The sequence below is a fragment of the Gopherus evgoodei genome, chromosome 12, assembly GCF_007399415.2.
Source record: "Gopherus evgoodei ecotype Sinaloan lineage chromosome 12, rGopEvg1_v1.p, whole genome shotgun sequence".
NCBI lineage: Eukaryota > Metazoa > Chordata > Testudines > Testudinidae > Gopherus > Gopherus evgoodei.
The window spans coordinates 16,575,850-16,595,688 of NC_044333.1; the positions used below are offsets into that span (position 1 = coordinate 16,575,850).

At 44.0% G+C, this 19,839-nt stretch overlaps 1 protein-coding gene across 2 annotated transcripts in view; it reads right to left on the reverse strand.

The window, feature by feature from the left end:
- NKD1 (NKD inhibitor of WNT signaling pathway 1) overlaps positions 1-17,368 on the reverse strand; it is a 150,833-nt gene extending 133,465 nt beyond the window's left edge. The window contains exons 1-3 of one of the 2 annotated variants that reach the window (XM_030582089.1): positions 17,022-17,368; positions 16,845-16,877; positions 16,471-16,622 (exon numbers count right to left, since the gene is read on the reverse strand). In XM_030582089.1, the coding sequence (XP_030437949.1) occupies positions 16,471-16,622; positions 16,845-16,877; positions 17,022-17,046 (210 nt within the window). In that variant the 5' untranslated portion in view covers positions 17,047-17,368. The remainder of the gene's footprint in view (positions 1-16,470; positions 16,623-16,844; positions 16,878-17,021) is intronic. The other variant, XM_030582087.1, reaches the window with a different exon arrangement.
- Between the last annotated feature and the right edge of the window lie 2,471 nt (positions 17,369-19,839).

Sequence of the window (19,839 nt, forward strand, 5' to 3'; positions counted from 1 at the left end):
TACAATTTTGCAGCGCTGGTTGTTACAGCTGTATTAGTACAGCTGTATAGGGCCAGCGCTGCAGAGTGGCCACACTTACAGCAACCAGCGCTGCAAGTGGTGTTAGATGTGGCCACACTGCAGTGCTGTTGGGCAGCTTAAAGGAGGGTTTGGGGAACGCGAGAGCAAACCGCAGGGAAGCAGGTCTCCTTCCCCGGTTTGCTCCAGTGTTCCCCGAACCCCCCTGCAAGCAGATCTCCTTCCCCGCGGTTTACTCTCGCGTTCCCCGAACCCCCTCCGTGCAAGCAGGTCTCCTTCCCCGCGGTGTGCTCTCACGTTCCCCGAACCCCCGAGCAAGCAGGTCTCCTTCCCCACGGTTTGCTCTCGCGTTCCCCGAACCCCCCTGCAAACCGCGGGGAAGACCTGCTTGCACGGGGGTTCGGAGAACGCGAGAGCAAACCGCGGGGAAGGAGACCTGCTTGCTCGGGGGTTCGGGGAACGCGAGAGCACACCACGGGGAAGGAGACCTGCTTGCTCGGGGGCTCGGGGAACGCGAGAGCAAACCGCGGGGAAGGAGACCTGCTTGCACGGGGGTTCGGGGAACGCGAGAGCAAACCGCGGGGAAGGAGACCTGCTTGCACGGGGGTTCGGGGAACGCGAGAGCACACCACGGGGAAGGAGACCTGCTTGCTCGGGGGCTCGGGGAACGCGAGAGCAAACCGCGGGGAAGGAGACCTGCTTGCACGGGGGTTCGGGGAACGCGAGAGCAAACCGCGGGGAAGGAGACCTGCTTGCTCGGGGGTTCGGGGAACGCGAGAGCAAACCGCGGGGAAGGAGACCTGCTTCCCCGCCGTTTGCTCTCACGTTCCCCGAACCCCCCTTCAAACCGCGGGGAAGGAGACCCGCTTGATTACCAGAGAGGCTTCCTCAGGTATGCTGGGATACCTGCTTGTTCCACGGAGGTCAAGAAAAACGCTGGTAAGTGTCTACACTTGATTACCAGCGCTGGATCACCAGCGCTGGATCCTCTACACCCGAGACAAAACGGGAGTATGGCCAGCACTGCAAACAGGGAGTGGCAGCGCTGGTGATGCCCTGCAGATGTGTACACCTCCTAAGTTGCAGCGCTGTAACCCCCTCACCAGCGCTGCAACTTTGTGATGTAGACAAGCCACCAGTTGCCTATTAGAGTCAGCTTTTTAAAAAACACATTAATATTAAGTTATTTCAGAATTGGATTGCAAGGAAAATGTAATGGATTTCCCACCCCCAAAACCTCTTTCCAAACTACAAAAGAAAAAGCAACATTTAAAAATAAATACTCAGATTCCTAAAAGTCAATTTAAAGAAAATGTTGCTAGAAAAAGCAGGCTAGTGGTAGAGGATTTTCCATTTTCTACTCACTTGTGGCTTTCTCACTCACTGCAGATAAAACTTTGACTAAAATAACCAAATGTAACATTAACAGAGCCGAAGCAGGAATGTGCACAGTTCTCTCAGTGATGACTGGCAAAGAACCCACTCCTTCAGCTTTAACTTCAGCAAGAGGCTCTGGAATTGAAAAGGCTGTTTTGTGTTTGTGTTTGTTTTTCCTTTTTAAAAAAAACTAAATAAATTACTCTTCCGTTTGATGTCTATTCTAGCTCTCTTTTTTAAAAAAAAGATACACATCAGGTTAAGATGAAAACTGCCCACACGACAAGTTCGTGTTTACAAGTTTAATAGCAAGTTTCATTTGAACACAGGTCAATGCGGCTCTAAGAAAACATCACATACCAAAAATCACACATGGTTAGAACACATCACGAGCAGAGAGGAATTGTGGACTCAGTCTGTGAGGCACCGAGCCAGTCTGAGAAGCCCTTTGAAGTTAGAAAAACATCCTCTGGTCAGAGCACATTTGTGAAGCCGTGGGACAGGCGCTTTAAACAACATTCACTCTGAGATCACCTGCGGTGTACTGGTGGATAGGCGCCTGTGTAACTTTAACAACCTAACCCTTTATACTCCAACAAAATCACTCTCTCCAAACAGTATCATATCAATAGTGTACAGTCAAAAGTATTGCATGGCAATCCCTGGATCATGCAGCTATCTCTAAAACATCATTTCAGGAGTTTCATCAAGGTATGTACAGTTTACGCAAAACTTACTGGTGAACAGAACTTCATTAATGAATAAAAAACACTGTTTTATCACCAGTCAAGATGGCAACAACTGAGAACTTGGAGAAGCCTGGGGGCCCACCATGTGGCCAATGGAAATCCACGCTGCATGAAACCCAGGATATAGTTCAGCTTGCTAGCCCCTGGAGAAGTTGCATCCAGATACCATGCGGATTACATTTTGTTTTGGCATTATTTTATTTACTCAGCTATTTGCAACCAAAATCTTTTCTTCTTTTACCCCTCTCCATGACCAGAAGCTGAGCCCAAGCATCAGATTAACCTCTTTTGAGCCCTGATCTTGCAAACTAAGCCCTGTCTGCAGACCTCTGTGTCCCCACCACATGTGGAAGCCCCATAAACTTCAGTGGCATTCTGCTCAGTTGTAAGAATTTCCCCACATGAATTGGCTTGCAGGGTTGGGGCCTTGAAGTGGCAATTCCTTTAAGAACATAAGAATGGCCGTACTGGGTCAGACCAAAGGTCCACCCAGCCCAGTATCCTGTCTTCCGACAGTGGCCAATGCCAGGTGCCACAGAGGAAGTGAACCTAACAGGTAATGATCAAGTGATCTCTCTCCTGCCATCCATCTCTACCCTCTGACAGACAGAGGCTAGGGACACCATTCCTTACCCATCCTGGCTAATAGCCATTAATGGTCTTAACCTCCATGAATTTATCTAGTTCTCTTTTCAACCCTGTTATAGTCCTAGCCTTCACAACATCCTCAGGCAAGGAGTTCCACAGGTGGACTGTGCGCTGTGTGAAGAAGAACTTCCTTTTATTTGTTTTAAACCTGCTGCGCATTAACATTCGAATTGGGTCAACTTCTCTATGCTTAATTCTGCCCTCAGTCAGACACACACAACATCACTGGAATCAACAAGGTTTAATTAAAAGCCAAATTAAGGTTTTTACTCTCTACCAGTTTGGCCCTTCTCCATTTGGGAAGTGTGCAGGCCCCATTCCCCCTCTTCCCACTCCCTCACATGGAGGTGAAATTAACAACTTTTTGTGTTTTAGTTCCTTGGTTGTGCACCAGTATTATAGAGGTCGCCATCAGAAACAAGTTTAACACATGGAATAGGGTCAAAGAATATCTACTGCTGTGGAGCTAGAAATGGACCTCACAATGTTTTTGTGGCTACCACAAGACACTACTTACTGTTTGCTGTTTAGTTATTGCCCCATCCAAGGTGCTCCTCACTGCAGCATCTTTAATTCCACAACGTCTGTCATTCCAGTTCTGGGCCTCTTGGCAAGAATCAGAGGGTGCCACTGGTTAGGAATAAGTTGTATTGGTAGAGATGCACTTTGGGCATGAACTGTGTGTTGTGTGCACATAGGCCAAGCATTGGCAGAGCTGCACAGCCTCTGTCCTTATTAAGGGCTAAATACTACCTCTGGATGAGAGCACGGGGCAGCCATGGAGTTCAAAGGACATTTAACAACCTAAGTCTGCCCTGTGCTTGGTGTTAGTTAAGCACTTTCACGAGTATCTGTTTCATCCAAAGGAAAACAAAATACAAAAAAAAACCAAACCCCAAAACAGTTAAACCAACCATCTTGAAGAGACCAGGGGTGTAAAGTCTGATGATCACATTCTGGGGAATCACATTCTGCCTCCTTATAATCCCCCATGTACTCTCAAATGGATACAATATTCTTCCTCAACTGTTGTGCTTAGTGTCAGCTGCTGTATAGCTGCCATGTTTCAATCCAGCAATGGCTGTATTTTCATGGTAGGTGAAAGGCCACCTATAATAGGTGAAATAGTAATAACATGAAAAATCTGCTACCCAATTTTCTATAGCTTGGTCTACACTACAGCTGACAGTTGATCTAAGCTAAGCAATTTGAGTTACATTAGTAGTGTAACTCAAGTCAACGTAACTTAGATCTTACCATGGGGTCTGCAACAGGAGACACTCTGCCACCGACATTGCTTCCGCCTCTCATTGAGGTGGAGTACAGAAATAGATGAGAGCGCGCTCTCCCATCAACTGAGCATGTCCTCACTAGACCCGCTAAATCGAAGCCGCTGCAGCACCGACTTAGCTCCGTAGTGAAGACAAGCCCTATGTTACATGTTAGTCCAGAGCAAAAAGGTTGGTATATGTCTTCAATCAGCCACGAATAAACCCATTTTAAAAAGATGTTTATTATGGAAAATGTGGGTATGAACCATAATGGAATCATATCATGGAGCTCACTGGACTTAATAAAAAAAGTCAGCCTCCAAACCATTAAAAACAGGTATGTGATATGTTAATCATAGAATATCAGGGTTGGAAGGGACCTCAGGAGGTCATCTAGTCCAACCCCCTGCTCAAAGCAGGACCAATCCCCAGACAGATTTTTGCCCCAGATCTCTAAATGGCCCCCTCAAGGATTGAACTTGCAACCTTGGATTTAGCAAGCCAATGATCAAACCACAAGGGGCTGTTCCTATTACATTAAATAAGCCCTACTCCTGATTATCTATGGGAATTTAACCTGAAATGTAACTGCAAAAATCCTTATTGAACTGTCATAGAAGAGTGACTGAGTAAATTGTCATGATTGGGAGGAAATGTGCTGCCACTAGGATCAATGCAATCACTGGTGGATGAATAAGCTGTTAGTCTGGCCATCCTCACCAGCTGATACTGCAAAGAATCTGATCCAAAGCCCATAGAACTCAATCAAGTTCCTATTAACTTCAGTAGGTTTTGGATCAATCCTTAAGGGTGTAGGAAAATAAAGTGGAGGTTTTACAGATTATGTAAATACAACTTGCTCAATCCCAAAAGTTACTTAAAAATAAAACTATCCAAATATTTTATTTAAGGCATCTTAAAGACTCCTTTAATACATGCACCCATATTAGGAACAAACCCTTGTACATAAGCTTTACATAAATAAAAAATAGTTTAAACTGAGATAACCTGTAACATTTACCCTCAAAACAAAATTAAATATTCAGCATGACTAAATGGGGGACAGTACTTTCACGGGAAAATATCAAATTATTATTTATTTTTCTATAAGTACTTGTTTTGATAAGTATTTCCTCCCCACCTGGTCTTAGGCTAAAAGCCACAGTCTGCATTTAAACAGTGTGTACACTTTAGAAAACTATGAAACGTCTTTTTTTTAAAGCAGAAGCATATGAAATTATTTCATCCACTTTTCATATAGAAAGTCTACAGCTGACCATAAAGAAACAGGCAGGCTCCCAGTATAAACTTGCTAGGATTACATCAAAAACCTTCCTCTAGGATTAGATGATTGATTTCTTCAGTGCTTTTTAGAATTTCTTCCAGGATATTTTGGGTTATTGCCTTAGACCTTGCTCAGCTGGAATGACAGATATTCTCCTTGCTAGATTCTGATGTTTTCTCTTTTAGGGGAGAGAGTGTCTGTAGCATATACACATGTACACTATGTGAACAGGGAGAGACAGAGAAAGACTTGGAAAGTTCACAAACAAAATTATTATTTATTGTTTTAAAAAGAGAGAGGTTTATAATGGAAACAGTGACACAGGCTTAACCACAGCATCTTATGCAATCCACAGATTGTCTTTTACTCTAGGAGCTCAGGATCCTGTGTTCCTTGCTTAGGAAAAGCTCTCACTGAAGTCAATACGAGATTTTCCTGGACAAAGAGTGCAGGATCAAGGTCCTGTATAGGCACTTGTGCTCTATATGGCACTTTTGCATAAGACTTCATTTTACACTCACGATCTTTTTTACTTATCTCTTTGTTCCTTTTCCCTGCATAATTAGCCCTGGTGGAATTATAGACATTTTCAGCCAGGACAACAGGAAACAGCTAAGACCTTGGCTACCACCATCATTTCTTTGGAGAATCAGGATCTCTGATGGAACCTGACACGCCCTCATGCATCGCTTTTCCTCCCCCAAGACAAATCTGTCACCTCGGTACCACACATAATTCACATCAGACTGTGGATCAAAAGATCCAAGTCTGCTACAAATCCCGTTCCTCCTGCAAGACAACACTTTGTACTCTTACTTCCCTACTGAGCTTATCCCCTTATTTTATACCACACAGCATGTGTGGCTGCACCCAAGATCAAACACTCATGCATGATTTTCTTCCACTGATCTTGAATCACAGAGTTATACTTTAATGGGAACCTCAATATACTTAATCCTTTAAAGCTGCCACTGTAATGGCCCCAAATGCATTAAATTCCACCATAAGCACAAAACACAAAGTATTTCTCGGGGATGGACAATACACAGACTGTGCTGACCACATGCCAATCCATCTAAGATCTAACGTTACATATGCTGTGTACATTTGCTAGACTGAAGCCCAAGGTTAGTTGGCAGAAAATCTAAGCACTTCAAAAGTTTTATAAATTAAATTCTGTTCAGAATAAAAGCAGTCTCCTCTCCATACTTCAGAGGAGATCCATGGATTCACAGGGGAGTCTCTCTGCAAGTGACACAGTGAGTGGATGCCTCTAGTGACCAGCTTTACATCCAAAGTCAATAACATCCAAAAATGAGTTTGATGCTCTCGCCATCACAATGCAATTTGATCTCTTTAAAAGTAAGATGCAGCCTGGCCCAATTCAGTATGATTTGCATATTGGCACTCTTCTGGAGAACACATTGACCCAAACAACAGGGGTGTCAGAGCTAGTCTAGATGGTGCTGAAAAAGCACGGGTGACACCGTACCAAATAGTTCAAAGGGGGCTGCTTTCCGTGTCCCTAATTTTTTTAAAATATACCTTCATCAACTGCAGCTATAAACTGCCACTTATTTAAGCACATAAGTCAGTAAATTCATGCCTACGTTTTAGTTTGTGGATGTGGTTACTCACATGCATTAGCAGATAGGACTGAATTTACACACGGAGTAAAAAAGGCATCATTATCCCATAGTCACTTTTCAGAGTTGAAGTGTACCTTAATATATACCACAAAGTCAGAGACTCTTAGGCTACGTCTTCGCTACCCGCGGTATCGGCGGGTAGCAATCAATTTCTCGGGGATCGATATATCGTGTCTCATCTAGATGCGATATATCGATTACCGAACGAGCTCCTGTCGACTATGGAACTCCACCAACACGAACGGCGGTAGCGGAGTCGACAGGGGGAGCCACAGACGTCGATCCCGCGCCGTGAGGACGGTAGGTAACTCGATCTAAGATACTTCAACTTCAGCTACGCTATTCACGTAGCTGAAGTTGCGTATCTTAGAGCGATTTCCCTCCCTAGTGTAGACCAGCCCATAGTCTGAGTTTTCAAAGTTATAGGTACTTCTATGCAGTGCAGATGGCGGGGAGAGTGGGGAAGAGAGGTGACATATTACAAAGAATTGCTCCAAATATTTCTTGCATTTCAATATCTGCCATTTACTTTTCTACCAAGTTCTGATGCTAATATTCACGAAGCTTAGGTCATCCACAAGAAATTCGATAACGGTGTGCCGACTGCACATTCTGATTTGTTTTAAAAATCATCATTGAACAACAATTCCCCTCCTTCAGAATACAATCAACCCTTACACAGTTTCAATACTCAAGTGACTCCTCTTTCCTCTGTTCCTAACCCAGTTCAAAAGCAACCATTCAAGTCAACCGAGATCATCTTCTAAAGGGTGCCTACAAATATCCACTTACTTAGCTCCTCCTGGGTCTTATTATAGATCTTAAAAAAAAAAAAAAACCACCTTACAGAGGTTAACGAACACTCGTGTAAAGAACATATGGAAATGTCCAGAATGTAACAAATTTCTCATCTTTGTTCTAAGCAAGAAGTTTTAGTATAAAAGCCTGGAAGAAATTATTTACATTTAAAACAATATGGAATATAAACATATCATTGTTCTATTTCACCCTAATTTACAGAGGAAGAGAATGTATTCCATAAAATCACCCACCTCTCATGTATAAAATCAGGCGGTGCTATCTGTTATTGGAAAGCCTAAGGCCTTGGCTACACTTGGAGGTCTGCAGCGCTGGGAGTTACAGCTGTTTTCATACAGTCTTCACTTTAGCATACTTTTCTCATACCAAATAGAGTGCACATAACCCACAGGAGCCCTGAAATGGTGAGCAAGGGGGACTGATTGCTTCAGGGCTTTGCTGGGGTTTCTGTGCATTGGGGAAAGCAAACAGCTGCGGGGTGCACCTACACTGAACACTCTCCCAACATTTCCAACAGGAGTTAATCCTTGAAGATATCTTGCTGCTGCCGGTCCCCTGGGAAGAGTGGGAGGGCCTTCTACAGCAATGTGGATTCCGCCCTGGCCCCTATGCAGCTTGCCTGTGTGCAGCAATGGTCCCCCCACCACTCGCGGCACAGTGGCGCAGACGCGTTAGCCTGACTGGGACAAGGACCACAGTGGTTCTCCCTATAAACTTGCGGAAGCGCATTCCCACGCTCTGGTTGAAACTTTTGAAGAGATTACCGAGGCCGATTACCGTGATGTGATAGACCACATCAATGGGCTATTCCACATCTATGCATGCATGCATGCAGCTCTAACCCTCCTTCCTCTCCCGAAACATTTCCATCCTGAAAATAAAAGCCGCTTACCGGGAACCCGCTCCTCTGCTTGTCTTTCACCAAGTACCGGCTGCTGCGACTGGCTGCCTTCCTCCTGGCTTGAGAAGAGCTCCTGGCTGCATGCCTCCTGGGACTCCGAGGTGTCTCCCCCCACTCCAGTACCCTCACTCTTGGTTTCCTCCTCCCGCCCCTCCTCGTCCACCTCCACCCCCCCCCCCGCTCTGAAGTGTCCATCGTGGTCCTTGGATTGGCGGTGGGGTCACCCCCAAGTATCGCGTCCAGCTCTCTGTAGAAACGGCAGGTTGTGGGGGCAGCACCAGAGTGGCGGTTTCCCTCACGGGCTTTGCAATAGGCACTCCGCAGCTCCTTCACTTTAATCCTGCACTGCACCGCGTCCCGGTCATGGCCCCTTTCCATCATATCCCTTGATATCTGCCCATAGGTATCGTAATTCCTAAGGCTGGAGCGCAGCTGTCATGGCACAGCTTCCTCCCCCGAAACACTGATGAGGTCCAGCAACTCGCCATTGCTCCATGCTGGGGCTCGTTTGGCGTGTGGAGGCATGGTCACCTGGAAAGATTCACTGATTGCACTCCACACCTGGCTGAGTAAACAGGAAGGGGATTTTTAAAATTCCCAGGGCATTTAAAGGGCGGGTCACCTGAGGCCAGGGCAGTAGAGTTTGAATTGATGAGCAGAGTGGCTGAGCAGGCATTCTGGGATACCCCCCAATACCTCTGGAGGCCAATAACAGCGCTTTTGGTGGCCACACCGGCGGAGCAGCGCTGCATCACCAGCGCTGCAGTCGTTATTCCCCAGGCAGAGGAGGAGTACAGCCAGCGCTGTAGCCAGGGAGATACAGCGCTGTATGTGCCTTGCAAGTGTGGACGGTGAGTAAGTTGCAGCGCTGTAAGGCCACCACCAGCGCTGCAACTCTCCAGTGTAGCCAAGGCCTCAGTAACATAACCTTCCCATGTCACTCAGATTTAGACCTCCCTCAGCTACTAAACAGGATATATTTCATCATTATAAACATCAATCTCAGTAACTCCAACTTTCATATTTTTCATTGTCTGAAGAGATCAACTAAATTGATTTAACAAGGTTTATTTGCAGAGACTTCACAGGCCATTTAGCTTTCTAATCAACATCCCAAATTGACAATGCACCACATTTAATCTAAAGTATCTTTGAAACAAGCCCAGATGAAATGCAGATCATCTCCCATCCACCTCCTCCATATGGCTCAAGCAAGTCGACTTTCTAATTTCATAACACAAAATATTTAATTTATTATTTTCTTCATATGTCAATTTAACCTCTGGCACATAACTTTGAAACCATGTAAGGATGTCTAACACTTTCCATATGGCTGCTGCATTGTGGCTTTTAATTGTACCAACTGGTATCATTCAAGGATAATTCCCCTGGAATCCAGTTTTCTGCTACAGTATTGGTCAATTCACTAATCTCATCACCATGGCACTAATACTTTCAGAGATTCTTTGATTTTTAATGTTCATATTGTAATTTTCCCAAACCAGCATGGTCAAGATGTACTGTGTACACCAGTAATTAAATTGTCTTGGTTTCTTGGCACCAAAATCTCAACAGTACTTAGGGCTTTTCTCTGCTATTCATTTCATTGCAAAATGTGGGTGAATTTGTTTTGGTCTACTACACCTGATGCATGCAAACTTCACAATTATTCAAACCCTAGCAATACCTAGAACTGATAAACTCATTGTTAATTTTAACCAGGTTTCTGTAAGTCAGTATAGTATATTAGTTACAAAATTCCAACAATGAGGTAGACTATGTGCCTACTTGACAGGAGGCAAGTTAAAAAAAAGAACATTTTAAGTAGTCAACACAGCAATATGGTAGCCAGATAAATTATCCAATAGATATAAACTTATATTTCTATATTTCTGACAAAAGGTCAGCCTCTCAAAAGAGAGTTCTACTCATTTTAACTCTACCATTTTAATGGCCTTCAAGGCAATGTGAATCTGGACAATAAATCATAAAATTATTTTTAGGGAATTATGTTTTCATTCAGCAGACATGACCTATCTATATGTGTGCTTTACAGACTATATCTATGTACACATACACATGTATGCTTACACACACTATTAAACAGATCAATCTTTTTTAAAAGAAAGATCCCATTAGAAGAGCATCGACGCTGACACTTTGCGGGCTATTCTCTTCCCAAACAATGCATGGAATGCCCATTAATGTCAATAGAAGTTACAGGCATAGAACATATGGAAAGCATGCCCCAATCTTAAAACCAGTGAACTGTTGTAAACTGTTCCCAGCCAGGGTGTGCAATCTCACTGATGTCAAGAAGAGTGGAGCATGCAATTCAAGAGCTGTATAAAGTCCTAACAATATACCAGTACCTAAAGTCTTTCCTAGCTTTTCCATCATGATAACTTCCAACTTGGCTCAGTGAGTACCAGTTTGTTTGGGACCATACAGGCAATTGAAAATAACTGATTTTTCAACCCAGAACTCCGATTTTGATGAGACACTCAAGTAAGAAACTAGTAAAAATTGTTATGGCTTTGAAGATAAAAGTAAATTGAATTAAGCAAATGCTATATTTAAAAATTTCCCCTCTAGCACAGAGCTGCTTTTCAGTTTTAAAAAAAATTCAAATAATGGTGGTTGGCAGAAATAGTTTGTAAAAATAAACAAGATGAATAAATGAAAACTGATAAGGGATAATCCACTCAGGGCTTGTCTACATCAGAAAGTTGCAGCGCTGGTGAGGGAGTTACAGCGCTGCAACTTTGAAGGTGTACACATCTGCAGGGCACCACCAGCGCTGCAACTCCCTGTTTGCAGCGCTGGCCGTACTCCCGTTTTGTCTCGGGTGTAGAGGATCCAGCGCTGGTGATCCAGCGCTGGTAATCCAATGTAGACACTTACCAGCGCTTTTCTTGACCTCCGTGGAAGGAGGAAGCCTCTGGTAATCAAGCTGGTTTCCTTTCCCGGTTTGCTCTCTCGGTCCCGGAGCCAGCCAGCAAACCGCAGGGAAGGAGACCTGCTTGCTCGGGGTTCCGGGACCGAGAGAGCAAACCAGGAAAGGAGACCAGCTTCGCCGCGGTTTGCTCTCGCGTTCCCGGAGCCAGCCAGCAAACCGCAGGGAAGGAGACCTGCTTGCTCGGGGTTCCGGGACCGAGAGAGCAAACCGGGAACGCCGCGGTTTGCTCTCTCGGTCCCGGAGCCAGCCAGCAAACCGCAGGGAAGGAGACCTGCTTGCTCGGGGTTCCGGGACCGAGAGAGCAAACCGGGAACACCGCGGTTTGCTCTCTCGGTCCCGGAGCCAGCCAGCAAACCGCAGGGAAGGAGACCTGCTTGCTCGGGGTTCCGGGACCGAGAGAGCAAACCGGGAAAGGAAACCAGCTTCGCCGCGGTTTGCTCTCTCGGTCCCGGAACCCCGAGCAAGCAGGTCTCCTTCCCTGCGGTTTGCTGGCTGGCTCCGGGACCGAGAGAGCAAACCGCGGCGTTCCCGGTTTGCTCTCTCGGTCCCGGAACCCCGAGCAAGCAGGTCTCCTTCCCTGCGGTTTGCTGGCTGGCTCCGGGACCGAGAGAGCAAACCGCGGCGTTCCCGGTTTGCTCTCTCGGTCCCGGAACCCCGAGCAAGCAGGTCTCCTTCCCTGCGGTTTGCTGGCTGGCTCCGGGACCTAGAGAGCAAACCGCGGCGAAGCTGGTTTCCTTTCCCGGTTTGCTCTCTCGTCCCGGAACCCCCCTTGAAGCCGCCCAACAGCGCTGCAGTGTGGCCACATCTAACACCACTTGCAGCGCTGGTTGCTGTAAGTGTGGCCACTCTGCAGCGCTGGCCCTATACAGCTGTACTAATACAGCTGTAACAACCAGCGCTGCAAAATTTTAGATGTAGACATGGCCTGAGTCACAGGAAGCTTTTCCCTTTTCCTCCAGCCTCAAATTAACTCCTTCATAAGTAGCAACCAACATGTATTCTACTTCCCTAAAAGGCTCTGTAATGTACAACCTCCTAGTGGTTTCAATTAGCATTAAAAATAGAAGATAACTCAAGCCACCATACTTTTCATGGATGCCACAAAATTGCTTTTTTCTTTAATTCAGTGTCATGGAACAGGATGGCTGCAATTTAACCTACATAGTGATTAAAAAATTTAGAGCATAGCAGCCCCTGCTGGGCAGGTGTCAATGCTTTAATGAGGTCAGAGCTCTTATCCCAGAAGACAAGGCTGTTTACACACCAAAAGTGCATATTTCAAATGCAATCACTTCACCCTTGTTCGTGCCTTCCCCCAACAACAATTTACTACTATGACATCCTACTCAGATGACTGATGCATTTTGCAATAGCTGGACACTAATTAGTTTTCTCCTCATGAATGTTGGGCGTGGTGGGAGACCAGCTGAGCAAATCTTCTTCCAGTCAGGAAACACTCTAAACTACAGTTCAGTAATAGAACAGCTCTTGAATTTTTGAACCAGGCTCCTGGCAAACAGTTCAAGATTGAGGGCTTGGCTACACTCGAAACTCCCATAGCAGCGCTTTGAAGTGTGAATGTGGTCGCGGCGTCAGCGCTGCACGTACTCCACCTCCCTGAGGGGATTAGCTTATAGTGCTGGGATCCGCGCTCCCAGTGCTGGGGCACTGTTTACACTGGCACTTTACAGCGCTGTAACTTGCTGCACTCAGGGGGGTGTTTTTTCACACCCCTGAGCAAGAAAGTTGCAGCGCTGTAAAGCACCAATGGAGCCAAGGCCTCAGTGGACAGAAATGGGGGGAGGGATAGCTCAGTGGTTTGAGCATTGGCCTGCTAAACCCAGGGTTGTGGCTCTGTCCTTGAGGGGCCACTTAGGGATCTGGGGCAAAATCAGTACTTGGTCCTGCAAGTGAAGGCAGGGGGCTGGACTTGATGACCTTTCAAGGTCCCTTCAGTTCTAGGAGATAGGATATCTCTATTAATTTAATTTAAATAGGGTTTAGGAAACTCATCCATGTACATTCCATCTTATATTTTAAGTGAACATACTAAACTTTATTAATTTATTCATTCCTTGTTGCTTTAAAACAGCTACATTAGTGTCAACTTCCTTGGATGACAGAAGTGAAGCAGACCATTTTAGTGGCCCTGTTCTTCAGAAAACAGCCTGCAACTGGTTTATATCCTGATATATATGTAATGTATTGTCAGATTTCTCTATTATGAACAATTTTTCATCAAGACAATCCAAAACTTCGCAGCACAACACTGTTGAGTGCTCTCAACTCTCATCAAAAGCCAAGAGAAGATGCACAAAATTTCACAAAATCAGGTCCAAAATGCTAAACAGATCATCATCATCATGATTCTTTTTAGAGATTCCTGAGAAGAGGCTCAATAGTGAACAAAAATATTCCTAGAGCCACTGATTTTTCTCTAATGTAAACTCAATTGGATATTTCCCTAAATCCACACAGTCTTATCTCTTTTTGATTTAACTATTTGTACCACAAACCACAATAGCATATGATTTTTCACTAAAATCATCATTAAAATGTGATTTTTTTCACTAAAATAGGTTTTAATGGAAAACCAAACTTTCAACCATGGCACAAGCACAAAGAAAAAACTTTGACTGATTCAAATATAACAGTCTGGTATTGTTTAGGTATGTAAATTTTTATGTAGCATTCCGTAAAATTGATTATAAATATTAGTCACTTCTACATCTTAAAATTAACTAATAACTAAGATGCTAGGCTGCAGTCCACTTGATAGCTTAGGGGAATGGACTAGATGATCTTTCGAGGTTCCTTCTAGCCCCGCATTTCTATGATTCTATGATATCTTGGTAGATCAGTGAATCAAAGTTAGATCTTAGAAATGGTCTTGCAAGCTGACTCCATAAACCTTTACACACAGTATATCTGTTTCGGCTATAGTAGTAGAAATATCTGCTTCCATATCACATAAAATTCATATTTTAAGGAACCTTAATTAACTGTCACAGCCCACTTCCAGCAGGATGCCAATAGCATTAAAGCAATTAACAGACAATGAGGCCATATATTCAGGGCACTATCAGGCCACGATTATTTTGAAACATTCTACACCAAACTATATGTTAGGAGGTACAAGTCAACACCCTCTACGGAACAGTACATTCAAACACATTTCAAATTAACTAATTTTAGAGGACAGTAAAAAGTATGGATAATTTAGCTAATTGCTTAATTAACTAAGAAAAACAATTACTTTTTACTAATATATGTAGAGATGAATAAAACTCATGGAGTTAGAGTTTTGCAAATCTCTCAAAATATCATTGAGATTCAAAAAACTTATGTTCAAATTTGTGAGGTTTTTCCTGTATTTTAAACTCATGTTTTCTTTTTGTATTCAGTTTAAATTTGAGACTCTCTTTCCTAGACAAACCTGCCAGTTAAGGGTAGAACACACATCTGAAGAATAATTGCAGGCAGAATTATGATGTTCTATTTATTGATACAGATTATACACACACTATTTTAAATGAGAAATTCTTTCTCACACTGTCATCACATTTCCTGCAACACAAAACTCCAAGTCAAACCCTCAAACCAATGGTGGCTAAAAGAGTTTAACAGTGAGCAAAATTAATTTGTCCATCAATAATAAATAACACATATAGCATCTTACTCCTTTCGCTTAGCATCCAATGATCTCCAAATTATTTATCACTTCTCACAAGAGAAAGGTTTTAAGATTATAGACCCCCAAGCACAAGAGAAAGGTTTTAAGACCCCAACATAGTCTCTCATCCATTCTCACATCTCAAACAAGAGGAAATGTACAGTCCAGATGTTAAGTAAAACTGCACCATTTACAATGAAATGCCTCCTCACAAACACAAAAGTCTGCAGGATGTTTGGTGATGCTGCCCTGACTGTGTTTTCTGACACACATTCCTGCACTGCAAAGCATAGATTCCAGTCTCCTCATCTCTCAGGTTACTCTTCCACTGACCCAGTTTAAGGGACTGATCCAAAGCACACTGAAATCAGTGAGAGTCTTTCAATACACTTCAGTGAGTTTTGGATGAGATCCTAGAAGAGTAGATGGACAGTATTTGAGAATCACTGTCTCCTACACCCCATCATTCCCTTCCGTTTCAAAGGACAGTATTAAGAAAGAAACCGGCAACCCTACTCTAGCCCAAACTTTACACGGAGAATTTAGGGTGAGGTGGGGTATATAGACTTCCCCCAGGAGCATATGAGCTGGGAAGTGACAAGTGGCAAGCTCAAAAACTCTTTCAGAATAAAATCACCAATGCACTAATCGTGTAACCAAATCAGTAAATAACACGTTTGGAAAGTAATAAAAAGGCTCCTTCGTGGCTCGGCTCTCCGGAACTCCTACGTCAAAGAGTCACAGCAATAACTCTCTGCCGCAGATAGTAGCCTCTCTTGGTAGATTTTGGGAGCTGGGCACATTCCAATGGTTGTTTGCTCCTGTTTGCAGTAGGTTTTGTACTAATCATCCTGCTAATAAACTAGTGGGCAGGTGCTTGTACTTCTAGCAGGCTCTTATGCCAGAGCAGAGTTTGTTTTGGGATTCTAACCTCATCAAAGGGGCACCAGGAAGGAAGCCACCCACCGGCGCAGCCCCTAAAAGCAGCATCTGGGCAAAGGAGAGCCGCCTCGCAGCTGACCCTGGGAAGGGAAGGGAGAAAGGGGCTTGGGAGCTTTTAGTGTTTGAAGAGGAGAGGGAGAGGGGGAGGGGGAGTTTGTGCAGCTGAGACACTGACATACCCTGGTGCTGGAGAGCCTGCAAACAGCCCGGTGCTGGCAGCCTTGCAGGAGTCCCGTACTGCTGTCCCCGCTGCTACCGAAGTATTTCTGCTTCACCATCCAGTCCTCAATCCCTTTCCGAGCCAGGGAGGCGTTCACTGCAAAACTATCACCTAAGGAAAGCACAAGAGACAATGCCACACACTGGAGCAGCACACCCATGCCCTCTGCCTGCCCCAGGGTGGGAGTGTTGGAGGGGTGGGAGGAGAGACCAGCACTTGGGGTATAATCCTAAACCAGCCACCACAGTCCCACCGAACCCGCCGCAGAAAGTTTTAGGGGGAGAGAGGGGTGAGGGGTTGTGAAAGTTACTAGCAATACAGAGCCATCCCTACCTTCTGGACTTTCTCTGGGTTTACAAACGGCAGCTAGGCAGGTCCATGGGAAAGTGTAGGGAGGAAAAATAATAAAGGAAGATCATTAGACACCGGTATAAAAAAATCGCAGCAAACAACATGAAATCCAAACAAGGAAGAAAGGGGCTGTGGGAGTAGCAAGTGAAAGGAACTAACCATGTTTCGAGTGAAGTTTCCCCATTTCTCTGCATTGATCTGCAATTGCGATTCATTGGACTGTTTTCAGTGGTGGTTTTTTTAATAAAATCCCAATGTTTTTAGAAATCCATGTGCTCCACTTTCCTCCCTGCTAAAGCAAAAGCAAAATCAAATCTCAGTTCCCCTTCTGCAGCACGGTCCTGCGTTCCTCCTCTCTCTGCTGAAGTCTTTCTCCTCTCTCTCCTCTTTTCCCAAAGACAGAGGCGGTTACAAAAGACCTTACTTCACCCACCAGGGAACATGATTGACACCTCATTGAGATTAGACCACTTGCAGGCAGCCTCTGGATTCCTATTGGACTGAGGCGGCACATGAAAGGGAATAAAGATCCTTTTGGAGTCTCAAAAAAAAAAAAGAAAGAAAGAAAGAAAGAAAGGAGCAGCAGCAGCTCTAGTGCATTTCACTTCCAGCCAGACACAGGCAGCAGAGCACAGAGCCACAGAGAAAGCCCGGGGAAGGCAAAAGGAGGAGGCCTCTTTGTAATAACTGAAATGTGTTTGCTAAACCTGATGCACTAGTTCATACAGCTGCAGGGATGAAACTTTGGGAACGGGCTGCACGCTCTAAGCATACTGGGGTCTCCATCATTCCCCACGTTTAGCTGCAGCTTTCCAAATTTTTCTTCCCCTCAGGGCTCAATGAAGAAAATATACAACCTCTATCAGCCCCTAGGGTTGCACATTTTAATAAAAGGTGTCTATTGAATGTGATTATTTTTATGTTTTTCTCCCATTGGTCCCAACTGTCCATGCCAGCCAAAGTGATTTCACTGCAGACACAAGATAATAAAAGTGGCTTTATGCCAGCTTTGCAGCACCTAGACAGGGGATCGGCTGGGAACTGGAGCAGTCCTTGGTGCAAACTACAACAGCCTCTGAGGTCGCTCTAATTTAGGTTCTGCTGAAACTACCCTATAAGGTTGACCAACAGCCCAGAGCAGGCTGGAGTGCAATGTGCTCCAGCAACACACCCTATGCTTCCCTTACATGCCAGGGGCTTCAAAAGGGATTGTGGCAGGGGACAGTTTCACTAACACTTCAAAACTGGGGAAGCACCCATACTCCAGGAGTATCCCATGGGGGAAAGAACAGTGTTCCCAGCTTTGGAGCCAGCTCAAAGGAGCTGTAAGGAACCCTAGAATCAGGACCATCAGCTTCCACAAGACTTGAAAGCACTCAAACCTCACAAGATTAACCCCATAGGGCTGCAGGACTGGACTCAAAATCAGTTTATCAAACATTTTAATTACCCATTACTGTGCTCCCTCAGAAGCTAATGTCTCATTGACTTCTGAGTGTTTCGTCTGCATCAGGACCACAGTTCTGGGTGCTTCTGCTATATTTTCAGTGTTTAAAAAAATTCTTCATGTGAATGAGCTCATACCCCAGAGTAACATACTGCCTTGTCATTACTGATGCGGAATGCACCCATACCTGGAAGTTTAATACAAATGTATCTTGTAACTTCTGCAAGTTATTCCTCAATGTAAAGTTAATTCAGGCTCTCAGAAACTGAGGGACAGGCACCCTAAAACCACATAGCCCTTGATTCTCAATTTCCTAATTTCCAGAAAAGCTGGGGTGTTTTGAAAAGTGCAGATATTCTACAGGTGTAAGGTTCAATACCTTACTCATGTGCATCTTTCCTCACACAAGCCATCTCCCTGAAATCACTGCTCACATGGGAAAAGTTTTGCAGGTTCAGTTCGAGAGATGTTTCTTAATGGCTTAGGGTGGTGGACAAAAGCCTCAATCAGCCTTAAAAAATAAATGAGTAACAAAAATCAAACTTTAAAAAAACCTTCTCTTCCAGCATTTGGGACAGTGCTATTGTTTTACAGATACGATACATCAAAAAACTTGCAGTTTTGTAAAGAGAATTTTTAGTCATTAAAAACTTAGTTCCTTCCTTGTGCTGGTCATTATTTTTTATTTTATGAAAATCACATCTCCCTCCGGATTCTTGGAGTTCAGCTAAGAGAGATAAAAGAGAACAAGGACAGCAGCGTGATTACTAGTTTAAGTTTTGAGAAAGAAAAAAATGGAGATTTCCAAGAATTTTACTCTACAAACCACTACTCAAACTATACAGGGATTGGTCCAGATGGGCCCAGGCCAAAAAATTCCAGTCTGCATCTGTGTTTTCAAACACTTTGATTTCAGGGGAGATGGGCTTGGAACTCATCTTTGTTCGAGATTCCAAAATATATGTGGTGAAACTCTGATGTGAAGTGACTCTACAAATCACAATCACTATCGAGACATTAACTAAAACATTTAATAGCTGATTGTTCCCTGAATAATGGAAAGAGAGAAATTTGCTTTCCAGATTATTTCAACTATTTATCTGTCTAGTAAATAAAACTCATGAATTGCAATGTTCAGTGATTGCAATAGCATCAATTGCTTGTCAAATAGCCAATAATTTGCATCTCTTTTTGAATATCTTTCTTTTTATATATTTTAATAATTTATTTGGCCCATATCTTATGTTATGTATTTGTTCCTTTGAAGACTGCTTCTTGTTTTGGGGAGAAGAAAGGGGAGGGGGGGCTAGATCAATCAGACTCCTTGGGGCTTGAGATTCACCTGTGAAAATTCTGACAGATATTAAGCAATTTGAAATTATAATATCAGTTCTATTTTCCTCCCAGCGTGGCCTTTTTTCTTAAGCTAAATCTAACTCTGACTTACTCAGGGTTACAGTGACTATCTACATAATACATTTCAAGGAAATAAAAGGGCAATTTAAAAAAATGCCCTGCAATATTTTTAAA